At 40.4% G+C, this 13,674-nt stretch overlaps 1 protein-coding gene across 1 annotated transcript in view; it reads right to left on the bottom strand.

Moving 5' to 3' along the window:
* sorcs3b (sortilin related VPS10 domain containing receptor 3b) overlaps positions 1-13,674 on the bottom strand; it is a 75,240-nt gene that overhangs the window by 25,095 nt on the left and 36,471 nt on the right. Inside the window, exons 6-14 of the mRNA XM_053874368.1 lie at positions 13,101-13,165; positions 11,188-11,306; positions 7,409-7,498; positions 6,794-6,973; positions 5,865-6,011; positions 4,944-5,046; positions 2,379-2,455; positions 2,225-2,316; positions 77-184 (exon numbers count right to left, since the gene is read on the bottom strand). Coding sequence (XP_053730343.1) covers positions 77-184; positions 2,225-2,316; positions 2,379-2,455; positions 4,944-5,046; positions 5,865-6,011; positions 6,794-6,973; positions 7,409-7,498; positions 11,188-11,306; positions 13,101-13,165 — 981 coding nt within the window. The remainder of the gene's footprint in view (positions 1-76; positions 185-2,224; positions 2,317-2,378; positions 2,456-4,943; positions 5,047-5,864; positions 6,012-6,793; positions 6,974-7,408; positions 7,499-11,187; positions 11,307-13,100; positions 13,166-13,674) is intronic.

Genomic DNA, 13,674 nt, shown 5'->3' with positions numbered 1-13,674 from the left:
TATACCATTGAGAGCCGAGTCAATAAAAAAAGTGCAATTTTCCAGCCTCTGGTTTACCCCTCCAACTGTCACTTACGTGATAATGTGATTGTCAGATTCTGGCTCCATCAAAACGCCATCCACAAACAAAGGTGTCAAGGAGAAACTGTGGCGATCCCATTTCTTCCCTTCATCCAGACTGATCCTGAAGTAATGAAGAAAAACAGTTCACTCCAAGGCAACACCTATATATCTGTCCTCGTCGCTCTTTATCAAGATGAAAGCTTAATGTGCTCTATAGCCGTGAATCGTTCTTAACGGCAACAAAAAAAGGGGAAAATGTCTTTTTCTGTGCATTTATCTTTTGCTGTGGATAACAAATGAAACTCCATGCACCCTGTGAAAAATCGACTCCCCAATAGGCTTAACAATGGGACAAATGTTCCCCAGTAAAGGAACATATTCAAAGGTGCCAAAACAGCAGGAAAGAGATATATTGCTCACGTGCTGGCACAAAAAACAGATTCTGAGGATTTCAAATGACCTATCTCTGAGCTTAATCACTTTTGACAGGGCTACAGTGCGTAGGGACATCAAGGTAGATATTGTTACGAAGATCCAGAAGGACGAGGGACTTATGAGGGCATTCTCAGTCTCATATTTCTACTCTGATTTACATAAAAGCACTCAAACCATCAACCAGGACTACAAAGCCATAACACACACACTTCATGTCGGGCTGAATTCCGTTTCTACTGAGACCACATACCGGCACATTTATTCAAACTTGGTCCATCTGCAACATTAAATGTAATCGCACACCACATGCAGACACCCACCCTGTTGGAAAAACATGGGATTTAAACTCTGGTAATTTCATCCCGCAATTTTTGGGTCACGATGTCACCTGCAGAATTGTGCAAAAGTGGCTGGCAGGTCCATGGCCTTCTTCTTCATTCGGTTAGTTTCAAAAACAGACAGTCCATTCAATACCTAAACCCATTAATATAATAATTATAAGAGTGTTTTTCTCTCTATTTTTTTTTCCACATCAACTTTCCTCACTAGTTTTAAACAGCTTATTTTTCAACATTTTTAACTCAAATTGGTATTTGTTTTTGAAATCACAAGCTGAACACATTCAATATTTAGTACACAATTTGATGTATCTTTATTTTTGAATGAATTTGAGACATATATTTAACTACTTACTACAAAGGCATGTAAATAAATTCTGTCAAATTACCACAGATTTCCCCTTTGACACCCTGTTTATTTTCCTCAATCCAAGGTGTTAACAGATATAATTAGAGGAATTTTCTGAGACTCCTCCTCCTCATATTTGCCTTCAAGCATCATGATATTTACTAACAGCAGCAGCCACATTCAGGGACACTGTCCCTAAAGTGATACAACAAACTCACACCCATAACTAGTGATGGGCTGATGAGGCTTCATGAAACAGGGTTGTCATTTTCAGAGTTTAGTAAGTGGCGTCTCGGTTAAAAAAAAAATGATGTGCTCTTTCAGTCAAATAGTTTCTCAAATACAAATGACTTTAGAGCAGAGAGTGCCATCTAATGGGCTTTGAAAATAGCCTCCAGGTGACTGTTTCATGAAGCCTCACAAGCTCTTCACTACCCATAATAATGAAAACAAACAGGAACTATACCCCGGACAAAAACCTGGTTCTAAAGAAATAAAAATTTTGTCAAAGTTTGTGGCAGAGTATCGATTTTTTTCTTCTACTGGGCAACTCTCTTTCTGTTGCGGAGAAAGTAATAAGAAGAATTCTGTTTATTTGCTTTTAAAATGTCTTGGAACAGTAAACATCTCTGTGCAAGACTCAAATATCATAATATTTGTTATCTTAGCTGAGGCTTTGAAGACGATAAGACCGAATCAGAAAGTTGTTTATGTAGATTTCCGTGAAATTAGTTTGCTTTTCAGGGTCACAATCTGGGTAACGATGGGGGAATAAGTTTGGAAAAAATAGAAAAGTCCTTACAGAACTATTTGAACATGCACATGCTGCATCCCATGTTTACAGTAATTCGGGAAATGAGCAATCCTTATCACAAAGGAGAACTTTTTCTATCTATGTACACTGACATATACTGACAAACCAACCCATCTTGAAGCTAAACAGAAATGTAATCCACTAGACTGTTTGATCGACCCCTTTTATTATTATTGTTATTATTATTGTTACTATGATGGACCAAAATTCTGACCCTGAACCTACCACAGGTGACGGATTAGGATTGGCGCTCGAACGACGGCCAGCAAAGCTCCTCCATTGTCAAGGAACCAAATATTGTGTTCCTCGTTGAATATCTGGAACAAAAGGAGCAATAAATAAGAATAAGAAACACACTGTAAACACACGTGCTTCTCACCTGTCTCCAGCTATTTCCTGCATCCGACGTAATAAACATTCCAAGGTTGGTGGAGGACAGCTCTGTTCCGATATTCCCTGTGAAGAAAAAAAAAAGAAACATGAATACATTTTAGGTGTGTAATTTACATAGCAAAGACTCACTGCACAGTCAAAAATATACAATTGCAATGGCGGGAAAATGCTGTGAGAGACTGTGCATGTCCTTATTTTCCCACAGAGGACACATTTATAACTTCCGGCGACATAATAAACTCACCTAAAATATGAGATGGAAGTTCTAATATATGATTTCAATGACAGAAAGAGGGCACTGTGTGATTAGTGTAGTGACCTTGTGGAGATCAAATTGTCTATTATCTGCAGAAGGAGAACCTAAAATGACTTGGAGCCAAGACAGTCCTTTTAGTCAGAAATAGTTTTTATGAAATGTTGTGCCACAATGACTCTATTCATAATCACAAAGGTAGAATATATCTTCGTCATCGCTTCAGCGCTGTTAGGAAGCGCTGGTAGTGATATAACTCTGGCTCATTTCGACGTTACAAACATCAAAACTCTCCAGGAAATTGCTGTACATCTCATGGTCTCTGGGTACAAACTTCTCTAAAAGCTTTTCAGTTGCTTGGCAGCAGATGCATTACAGATAGTCAATTATTCACAACTGTCAGGGGGGTTTCCTCCTGAAACGGCACTCATCAAATCACTTTTATAATAGCTTATCAAGATGATTCATTTTGTAACAGGCCCATGGGCCAAATGTAAAAATACATCGCAGAATCGTTTACAAAATGGCCTTTCAAGCCAACTCAAAGTGTTCTAATTAAAAAAGCATTTCTCTGTTGAACACGACATTTCTTCATGGAACGAATCTATTTTAGGAACACCGGGGCATAAACGTCATTGAGCCGTACATAAGAAAATCGCCTAGCAACATTCGGAACACTTCATAAATGTCTTCGCAACGAAAGCAGCTAACTAGCTAATTAAGGCTCTTTTTTTCGGCCATGTGTTTGAGGCGAGGCAGAAGCAATTAAGTATTTAAAAACTTTGCCAGCAGACAAAGAAGCACCTTAAATTTATGTAGCAAGTCAAGCTGAACATTTGTGTCTGCAGAAGGATTAGCATCAACAACTGGGATATTTGTTAGCTCACAGATTAGCCAGCCCATGTTTACTTTAAGTTACCCACAGACCTCGGATTAGAAGACCGCTACCACGAACTTCACTCTCTTGATCAAGCGAGACTTATGACCGAGAAAACAAAGAGAATTGAAACTTCCTTTTTAGTGTAGGTGAATTGAAACACAGGGCGGTGTTTCGACTTTTTATTTTTCCAAACAGACTTTTAGAATATTTAGCACCACACGCAAAGAATGGTAAAATAAGGTCTTGTACTATACTTGGTGGATTAAAAAAAACAAACAAACAAAAAAAAAACGTGTTCCCTCTTTGTGCAGTGTCTTTGAACACATCACATTTTTCCCCCTCACTGCTACGACTGACTTAAGCAGGAAATGAGAATGAAAGTCACTTTTAGCGGGTCTTAAAGATACTATAAAAACTTTCCCTATTCATTATTTTTGAGGTTCGTGACATGCTCATGATGACGAAGCAGTTTTCCGATCATATTATCTTCATTCTTCCCTTAATGGAGGATATTTGTTTCTCAACAGCAAAATGAGTATTTCAATTTGTTTTTGATGATACAAGACGATTCCTCTGAATAAATTCATTCAAGGAAATAATATTGATTTATCGGGGCCCTGTGGCTCAAGAAAACTCTTGCTGAATGAATTAAATAGGAGATTTAAAGAAAAGAAAATACTGCAAAGAATATTTGAAAATGGTTTGAAATCATGGAGAAAAATAGCATGCGAACTTTCGAACTGGTTTATTCACGATTCAGTAGGATGCTTCGAATTCAGGGTCTAAAATGAAGGCCTCCCAATCTGATCAGATTTATGTCACCAAAAGGTAGGGCATGACTCAGCAGCTCAACTGCATTTGGTCTTGGTCTTGGTTTGGCTTTCAGACACAGTGAAAAAATGGCTGAAAATCAACTCAGTGATCAGACTGGATGAGATTCAGCGAAGCCTTTGAGAAACCTATAAAGGGGCTTGAATGAGAGTGAGTGTGTCATATGAGAGTCATATGAGATACTGTAGCTTCCTTTGCTTGGCGATGTAGTGTCTTTGAGGTCCTTCCTGAATCAGGGGAAGAAATTGGTTTGCGACTCTTGGCATACCAAACTTCTCTGCAGTGTTGAAAAAGATCTGTCAACAGCTGAGCATTTTAGGATTTTTGCGATTACGGATGCTTTCTACTGACTGAAGCACTCAAGGTTAACAGCCTATCAACTGCTGCCCTGCACCCTTATGAAGAGCGGATCAGTCTGACGTGAGGAGTCCTCAAATATCCTTCTGGTTTGACACTGCTACTTTAACTACAACTCACTCTTGCTTCCCCAAGGATCTTTTATACTGTTTGACAGCATATTAAAGGTGTAAAAAGAGGCGCTAAAAGTCACATCTGCTATTGTGTTTTCAACACTTTATCTTGAATACCTGTTGCGATGATGATTCCAGGTACAGCCTTCTTGCTGGTGATCGGCCCAGACATGTAGGGATTCTCTGACATTTCCAGATGAAGATGCAGCGAACAAAATGGCTGTCAACAAAAACGGAATCCAATGTAGCGCAGCTTGAGACAATGCGTATCAGACAAATCTTTAAAGCGGCAATTATAATTGGCTGTGCCTCCAAACTTCCCACTGTGAGAAAAGTGCTAACATTTTCACAGACCATTTATGAAACAAAGATACTTTGTTCCTCTCATCCCGCTGCCAGAAAAAGAAACGGCTGAGCGGACATGGAGGGCATTTCAATTCTTTCATTCCAACGCAAACAAGGCATGTAATTAAAATTCTCTAAGATGCGCTGATAAAACTCCTAAATTGATTCAAATCTTTTGCACTCATCTCCCAGATGAAAGCAAATTTAAAACATCAATAGGACTCAAAGCGTACGACTTGATGAGGGGTCAGGGAAGAAGCAAGAGGCATCGTGGCCATTTGTGCGTCTCGGTAAGAGTTAGAAAGTTCTTATGAATTCTAAAAATTAATCGCACCTGCTTATTGAACGCCTGCTGTCAAATCAGAATACAAGCACTGATGTAATTCAGGGTGATCTAATATTCATTAGTCCGGGGTGACTTCATTTCCATACTGAAAATCATAGAGGTTAATGGGAAATCTGGACACAGGAAGCCAGACCTAATGACAAATTGTGATGTAGGAGGTCTGATAATAATTTTTCATACCTTTCTTTATTGGGCATTTAAAAGGCAAACAGGCCAAAAGGACAAAAGAGGTGGCCACTGGCCTTTGGGAAATTAGGCTCTTAATGTAGTTATGCGTGGTGTGATGAATGATATGTGTCAGGGGCTCATTTCCCCCGAATCGGATGATTCATTCACTTCCTCCTCACCAGAACACAGTGGAGATTGTTCCCATCAACGTCGGTGGCCGGCGCCGGCAGCAGTGACCAGGTTTGCCCTTTGTTGTACGTGATGAAAGTCTTGACGTGGTTGTCCAAAAGTTTGTTGGCTAGATACATTCCATTGATCCCTTCAACCTGTCAGGACAGTAAAGACCGGTTTGTCATCCAAAACATGCATTTTTATTTGTTTACTGGACTTTCTTTAATTCTTGCAGGGTTAATGATGGAGCTATCAAGGTAAGACACGACGCATTACATCAGGGTAAATTTGAGATTAATTGTTTTTTTTTTTTTCTTACACTCCTAAAACTAAAACTGCTTTATACCCAGATAAAACCCCACAGTGGCATTTTGAATGGTTGGATGGTCCAAAAGAAAACAGACAAGGCAGCCACAAGACTACTCTAAAAGTGGGTCTAACACTGAACCGTGCAGTACATAGTATGATGCCAGTCACTAAGCTAGTGGTCTTGTGAAAAACATGACCCTGAACCAAAGATTATTCCCAGCGTAGAGGATTCTCCAGGAAAGGGATGGGAGGTAACTCGACATCTACTTATTCTGTAAATATGTGCTGACCCATTTGTATTGCTTGAAGCATTTTGAGTTGTCATTGTAACAGTGATTTCCTGGCCATACATAGAACCAAAGGGTTTATTTTTTCCTTGTCAGTGGAAATAAATCACTCACTGTCAGTTCCTACAGTCATTTTTCCCATGCAGTACATCTCTCTATGCATGTGTTTTCATGGTACTTTAACACACATGAACATGCCCCCAACACTGTCAACATCTAAGAATTAGTGAAGCTTTGATCTAGATTACTCCATTCCTATGTAGACAGAAGAAATGGTTTTGATTTCGGACTGTACCAAGGCAAGGAATTGAGCTTCTTTAAAGACGGACTGTTTGACAAACCTTGTAAAAGTCCACGAGGAGATTCCCAGTTGGTCCTCTGCTGGTCCTCAGGTTCTCCAGTGATAACGTGAAGTAAACTCCCGGAGAGTCTGAGATGTACAAACTGTACGTATTGTTCTGGTTCCACTCCTGGACGGCAGCAAACACCTGCTTTTCGTCTGTGCTGATAATATGCATGTCCTAAAAGAGTGAATAAAGAAGAGGGAAGAGGAAATGAGATCACACAGAGTTCAGGTCGCCGGGTTGTACCCAGGGTAAGGGTAAATCATTTTCAATACATTTAAAAGGAAATAATAAATAAGGTTGCCAGAGCATACTGTAGATTCAGCTTACTAACATGAGCGAATAGCGCACCATGTTAAATCTTAAATTTAAATTGTCAAGCAGAATTTGAATGAAGACACAAAGTCCTTTGGTGGAAAGAAAGTTTTCAATTCAATACTTTCACTGATAATTGAAAAAACCAACAACATAACATTTGTTAGGATTATACCATTTCATTCTAAATTGAGGGTCACCATGTCTCTCGATAGGATTGGAACAACTTGTCAGTCATCGAGCACAATCATCAGAAGAACACATCAATAAATCATGCTGGGTTTTACTAGCGCTTACCTTCGGAAGACAGTATTTTGGTAATTTCATCCGCTTGAATGGCTCTCTCATGTAGGACACATAGTAGCTGGCACGTCCTGACTTGGTTACCTTCACCAGAAAACATGAAATATACCAGAGAGCGCAGTGAAATGTCATATATATTTGAGCTTGCGGATGAATATTTATGGCCGTCAGCGGAATGGGGTGCGGACACGAGACGTACATGATGGATGCAACCAGCTGCTCCCCCAAATAAAATGCCTGAAATACGGAGAGAAGTGGCAATAATTATCTCAATTAGTCTTCATTTAAAGCGTGTCAGCCTTATCTAACGCTCCTCCTGAAGATCTTAATGCACTCCACCACTTTCAGCCACATATAAGCGGGGTAACTGCGCGCGCTCGCTTATTTTCTAATCAACTAGAAGGATGGTGTTTGTCCCCCAACACACTACATTAGGGCTCTAATGGAATAATCTATCGAAAATCAATGAGTTGCATTTTCCCGGGCCACATTTTGAGGATGTTGCACTTGGCTGTTCCTTCTCTCCCAAGAGACTTTGCAGGTGTTGAAGACTGCTTATTTCGTTGTAGCCCAATCGATAACCTCATTACTCTTTGTCAAGTTAAATCCAACTGCCCTGAGCAATGAAAGTCACTAGAAAGTCATCTGTGCCACGGCGGCTCCACGCAGACACTCCAGTGTCCAGTTATTTTCACTGTCGTCTTCCTCATATCTGCCACTGCCACCGCGGTCAATCTCATCTCAGCTAAATGCAATTTGAGGATTTTATTGAATCACCATTTCTGAATCATGCTGCGATTTATTTTTTTTTCCGTGGCGCATGTTGTTGCATTCTAACATGGTGGCCATTCCAATCAAGTTTTGGGATTTCATGAAACTGGGTCACTGCTCAAGTTCTGCAGCCTTCACACCGAAAGGTTAAATCATTTTCAACAGATTTAAAAGGAAATAATTGCGATCTGACCACAAAGTTGCCAGAGCATACTCTACTGTCGATTCTGCTTACTATCACGAGTGAATAACGCACTTCAATCTTAAATATAAATTGAAAAACTGAATTTGAATAGTAGTAAGTAGTGCTGGGCGATGATGCCAAAAATGATAATCATAATCATAATTATTTTGATTCGTATCATAATCGCGATTATTTATTCATTATTCATTATTGAATGACTTAAGTTTTAGCTGTCATTAAACTTTCAAACAGTTTTTAACAGTAACAGTATTTAACATTCTTCATGTCGGTTAAATAGTTCTCTGTAGAAACACCAATCTGTAAGGTGAGGCTTTAGAGAACAGTAGAGACAGGAGACAATATTTCGAGCTGAGCAGGCACTTGGCTGGGACGCAAAGAAGTTTCTAAGGTCATCTTCCCAGTTCTTTATTCATTTTTTGTGATAGAAGAAGTCACTGCTTTGATGATTAAACTTCCAAACATTCACTGGTATTTGAAACATCGCCAACAAGCAGTTAGCATTGCTGTTGTGACAGTCTGCTTCTCGGAGGTTCTGAATACTGTGCCGCTGTTGTAGAGGCGAACGAGTCGGTAGCTAACATAATAATAATATTTAGTGTCCCCCACTCCGTGTAACTAGATGCTCGAGCTCTCTCGCTGACAGGCGGCGCTTCACGCTGAGTGGCTCACTGTGTGTAGCGCGCTCACTGTGCCCTCCACAGCAGCTTCCCACCGGTCAGTTTTCATAGGGACGAAACGTGGTGCAGCTCTTGGCTACATCGGGACATAATGAGAGAAGCTGGGGAGACGGGTGTCTGGCTAAATAATCGTTTTATGGCGATTATCATGTTTTTATAATCGTAGGAAGACATAATCGTAATCCTGATAAAAATTTGATTCATTGAGCAGCCCTATGCGACTAGGCGATACTGCAATACTACACGCAGTGACTTTCCTCTGCCTCTCAAGTTGTCTAAAAAAAGTAAGCAATCAGGTCTAAAGTTCAAGATCAGAGAATTGTAGCGCTTGTTTACTGTGGAGGTATATTAAAAGCAATAAAAAAAATGGACACTGCTGTCTCAAGTCCATCAGATCCTCCAAAGAAGTGATCGAAGAAATTCGCTACTACCAGTTTCTCTTCCATTTCACATCTTCATCTTGTTGATGAATAGTCACCTCTGCAGTCATCACTGTAAAATCTGGGCTCAAATTGATCAACGTAACCTGCCTTGTTGCCAGAGTTCAGATTTTTCAACTTCAGTGTTAAGGAAAAAATGCACCTGCACATAGACTGGCTTGGGGAAAAAAAAAAACGTTGTCCATGCTTAATTTAGTCTTCCCAAAATGTTTCGTTGGAGAAATACTCTCAGAGTGCGATAAACATCATAAGTAATACCAAAGAATCATTGTCATAGATGAGTTGCCCTAGATAAATAACTCCACAAATTTTGGTTTCCTCCAGTATCCCAATAGTCTGACATTCCACCTACTAGGCTTTGGTTTCCTCTAGTATCCCAATAGTCTGACATTCCACCTACTAGGCTTTGGTTTCCTCCAGTATCCCAATAGTCTGACATTCCACCTACTAGGCTTTGGTTTCCTCCAGTATCCCAATAGTCTGACATTCCACTTACTACGCTTTGGTTTCCTCCAGTATCCCAATAGTCTGACATTCCACTTACTACGCTTTGGTTTCCTCCAGTATCCCTATAGTCTGACATTCCACCTATTAGGCGTCACTGAAGTGACCAGCCAACCCATTCTCATTCCCCAGGCGGCAAACAGCGACTCTATTCAAGCTACTTTTGCGTCCTATGCTGAAGCAGAAGGCAGCGTTTAGCGCTGCATGTTGACACATTAGGCTTTCAAATGAAGCACAGCATCCTTCTCACATCACATGGCAGAAAGACAGAGCTTGGGGTTTGCCATGATGTCATCTTGTCTTGTTTATTGCAGAGAGATGCCATTCTCCCCACTTTTCATCCATTGAAACCTACATGTCAACATGCAACGCTGACGGCTGCCTTCTGCATCAACACAGGACACAAAAGTCACTTAGACACAAGAGTCGCTATTTAGCGGCGTGAGAATGGTTTGGAATTACATGCTTCCCCAACATAGTTGAAGGCATAAAACTACTTTTGGGATGATTGATGTGATCTTTACATCTATGGTTTAGAAGGACCATGTCATTTATTTGTTCCTCAGTCGCACTGTACATTTTTGCAATGCACTGTGAGATTTTCAGGAATGCACATCATCCTACCACCAAGTAAATATTACTTTAACATGCAGCTATTAAACTTCAGATTAAACTACAGAAGAAAAAAGGCATAATCTAACCCCTTTAATAGTGAGGGGAGTAGCACATACAGAGAGTTCACCAATTCACCACCAAGTTTGGGAAAGCATTCTTGAGTCTCATGGACATGAGAATACATTCAAAACAACATATCTAGTAGGAAATGGCATGGCAGCGACTCAGCGACCGAATCTGAATGCATCGCTGACCAGCAGGGAGGAAAATCACTCAAGCGTGGGCTGAAATCAATGACTGAAGAGGACATGGGAAAATTACATTTCTGATAATGATCCTGTCTGTGGCCGTCTAATTGAAATCAAATACAAAGTGAGCAGTTAGAAGGACACCAACCTGTCTATTCAAAGTTCTCAAAACTCACACATGTGGCAGAGGTGAGAGGGAAGGACTCTGTGGTAGTAACATAAGCGAAGTGGCACAACTTGTGTGGGAGAATCTGTGAGGGTGAATGGCAAGCACATGATAGTGGCAGCATCAGAAGTGAATTCCAATCCAAACCTGTGTGAAAACATATTCATCCTGGACAACCAGTGAGTTAGTGTCCACGTATCCAGGGAAGAGGTACTGCTTGTTGGCTTCTGAGCACCGCTGAGCTCTGCATTTTACATACTGAGCACCTAGTACGGAGAAAGGAAATCAATTAGAAATAAACAAGAACTAATTACTGGCTCATTTTAAATAGCTTACATGTAGAAAAAAAGTTAATTGAAGCAACCATTACTAAACAACTACAGTGCTGACTTAGCGTGTATCATAAACAAATTTAAAGATTGTGATTTCTGCTGTGTTCATAACAAGTGTTTTGTTTTTTAGGGAAAAAAAAACATGATTTTCTTTCACTTGTGATACAAGTGGTAACATGCTTGCACTACATTGTTTCACGAAACGCCATTTCAAGCTATTCCCAAGGTCACCTAGTGTCCCAGCTATCTACCAACAGCTACGACTGAAAAGGGACGTTATCTTAATGGACTATTTATCGAGGTAAAGCAATTCCCATCAACACATCATTAATGTGTCGGGGGGGAACTTTACGACGCTCTCACAATGAGTGAGAAGTAAAGAAAAGAGCAGAAGGGAGAGACAATGTTGGAGAATAGACCACTCTGTTTTATCTGTCACGACAGCGATAATGCTGCTAAGAATGCAAGACAACACTATTAATCCAAATTGTCATTACAATTAGATTAAGCACATTGTGTCAGCCATTATGGGATTTAATTGTCAAATCATTCAACGGAAATCTAATTTTAATTTCAAATACTGAAGCAGTGGCTTTGGCGCCAACTAAAAGTAGATTATTTTGAAGGGACCTTCCAATAGTGGACATCTCATCTGGTGTTTGTGAACAATATCAGGCGACGTCTTCATTCAGTGGCAGACTCACTTGTGTGTTCTGCAAGAGAACCCAACCTTGCTTCAGCTTGAGGTCACAAACATATGGCCAGGCATGAGCCTTGAATTCATGGTTCCATGCAGCTCAGCAAGTCTTTGTCTCCGTCATGGTGAGGTCATGAACGCCGACCTGAACTCAGGCAAGTCAGGCCTGCAGTTCTTCAAACGTTGTTGTGGGGCCTCTTGTGACTGTTCGGACAATTTGTTGCTGAATACTTGGGGTAATTTTCCTCCTGAGAAGACGCTTTAGAAATGGCTTCGTAGACTGAGAGACTTCAATTCCTTTCTTCTCTCATTTCTTCGGATCTCTACTGGAGCTGCTCATATTTTAGCAATTTAAGAACAGGCGTGACAGAAATCAGGCTATTGTGTGGTTGAAGAAATTTAACTCAGCACCTTTCAACCGTGGTTTATCCCTCAACTTTTTTTTTTGGTTTTTGTGTTGTCGAAAAAAAACATGTAGACCTGGGTTTTTATGACTGTTTCAAATCTAAAATCCAAAAATAATAAAATATCTGCATCTGTGGTATGGTAAATTCTTTTTCTCATTTATGCTTTTTCAATTCACACTCTCATTGTATGCTTGAAGTACGAACACCCTGATAAAATAAAGTGCTCTGACAAACTCACTCGAGAAGGATAAACTCTCGTGCTGTGTACGCCATGAGAAGTCTATTTACATTTAATGATTCGTGAGAGACAATGTGAGTGTGTTTGTGTATTCCTCTCTCCAACATTGAAGGAGTTCCTTTTGGCTGAATATATCACTCTGGTGAGAGGGCGGTGATGGAATTCGTCTATAAGACACCGGGGACAGATTAAGAAGAAGAAACATCCATCAAGCCGCTAAAACTCCCTGTTTTTGTCAGGAGACACCCATTCTGCTTTACTCAGACTTCAGGGACCAATCTGAACAACCGAGCAGGTCTCATCTTCGCAGTGACCTCGCTCTAAATGAGAGGCAAAGGGCCCTGTGGGTCTCGGTGTTCTGCGGCAGAGTAGAGTGCAGCACTCACGGCCCTTTGCGATGCGCGTCTCGATGTGGACCACGTCAGATTCTCTGTCCAGCCCCATTACCGCCCTTGAAAGATCAGAAGGAGGGAATATAGAGAGAAGCGGTAAGAGAGAGGAGAAAATCAGGGGAGAAAAAGAGAGTGTCGGTGGAGTGTAAGTGCTGAAAATACTTTTTTAAAGTGCATAACAACATGTTGTTGGCCAATTAATTCACAAAGGCATCAGTTAGAAAACCACAAAATGCTTTTCCTTGAACATTCACCAGCACCGGCCTGCGCTATTATAAAATTGCAGGTAGTTTTCAAAGGAATTACTGCCTGAGAGAATATGTGCATAGTTTCTCAAAAGCAAGTATAACACTTTTGTCACCAGCAGTGATAGCCGACTGTGCTATTCATATTTTTCAATTGGTTTGTTGTTCAGACATTGTCCTCCAACTGTCGTCCTCTCTTTCTCAGCGTAGGAACGAGGAGATATAAAAACACAGTTGGGTTTGACAGGTACAGAGACAAACAAGCATAAATGCGCTCATGTTGGTATTTACTGCCCAACAGCTGAGATCACTAAATGACAGCG

Source organism: Synchiropus splendidus, chromosome 9 (genome assembly GCF_027744825.2).
Source record: "Synchiropus splendidus isolate RoL2022-P1 chromosome 9, RoL_Sspl_1.0, whole genome shotgun sequence".
Lineage (NCBI taxonomy): Eukaryota > Metazoa > Chordata > Actinopteri > Syngnathiformes > Callionymidae > Synchiropus > Synchiropus splendidus.
The sequence above is the reverse complement of the archived record's forward strand: the minus strand, read 5'-3'. Positions and strand labels throughout refer to the sequence as shown.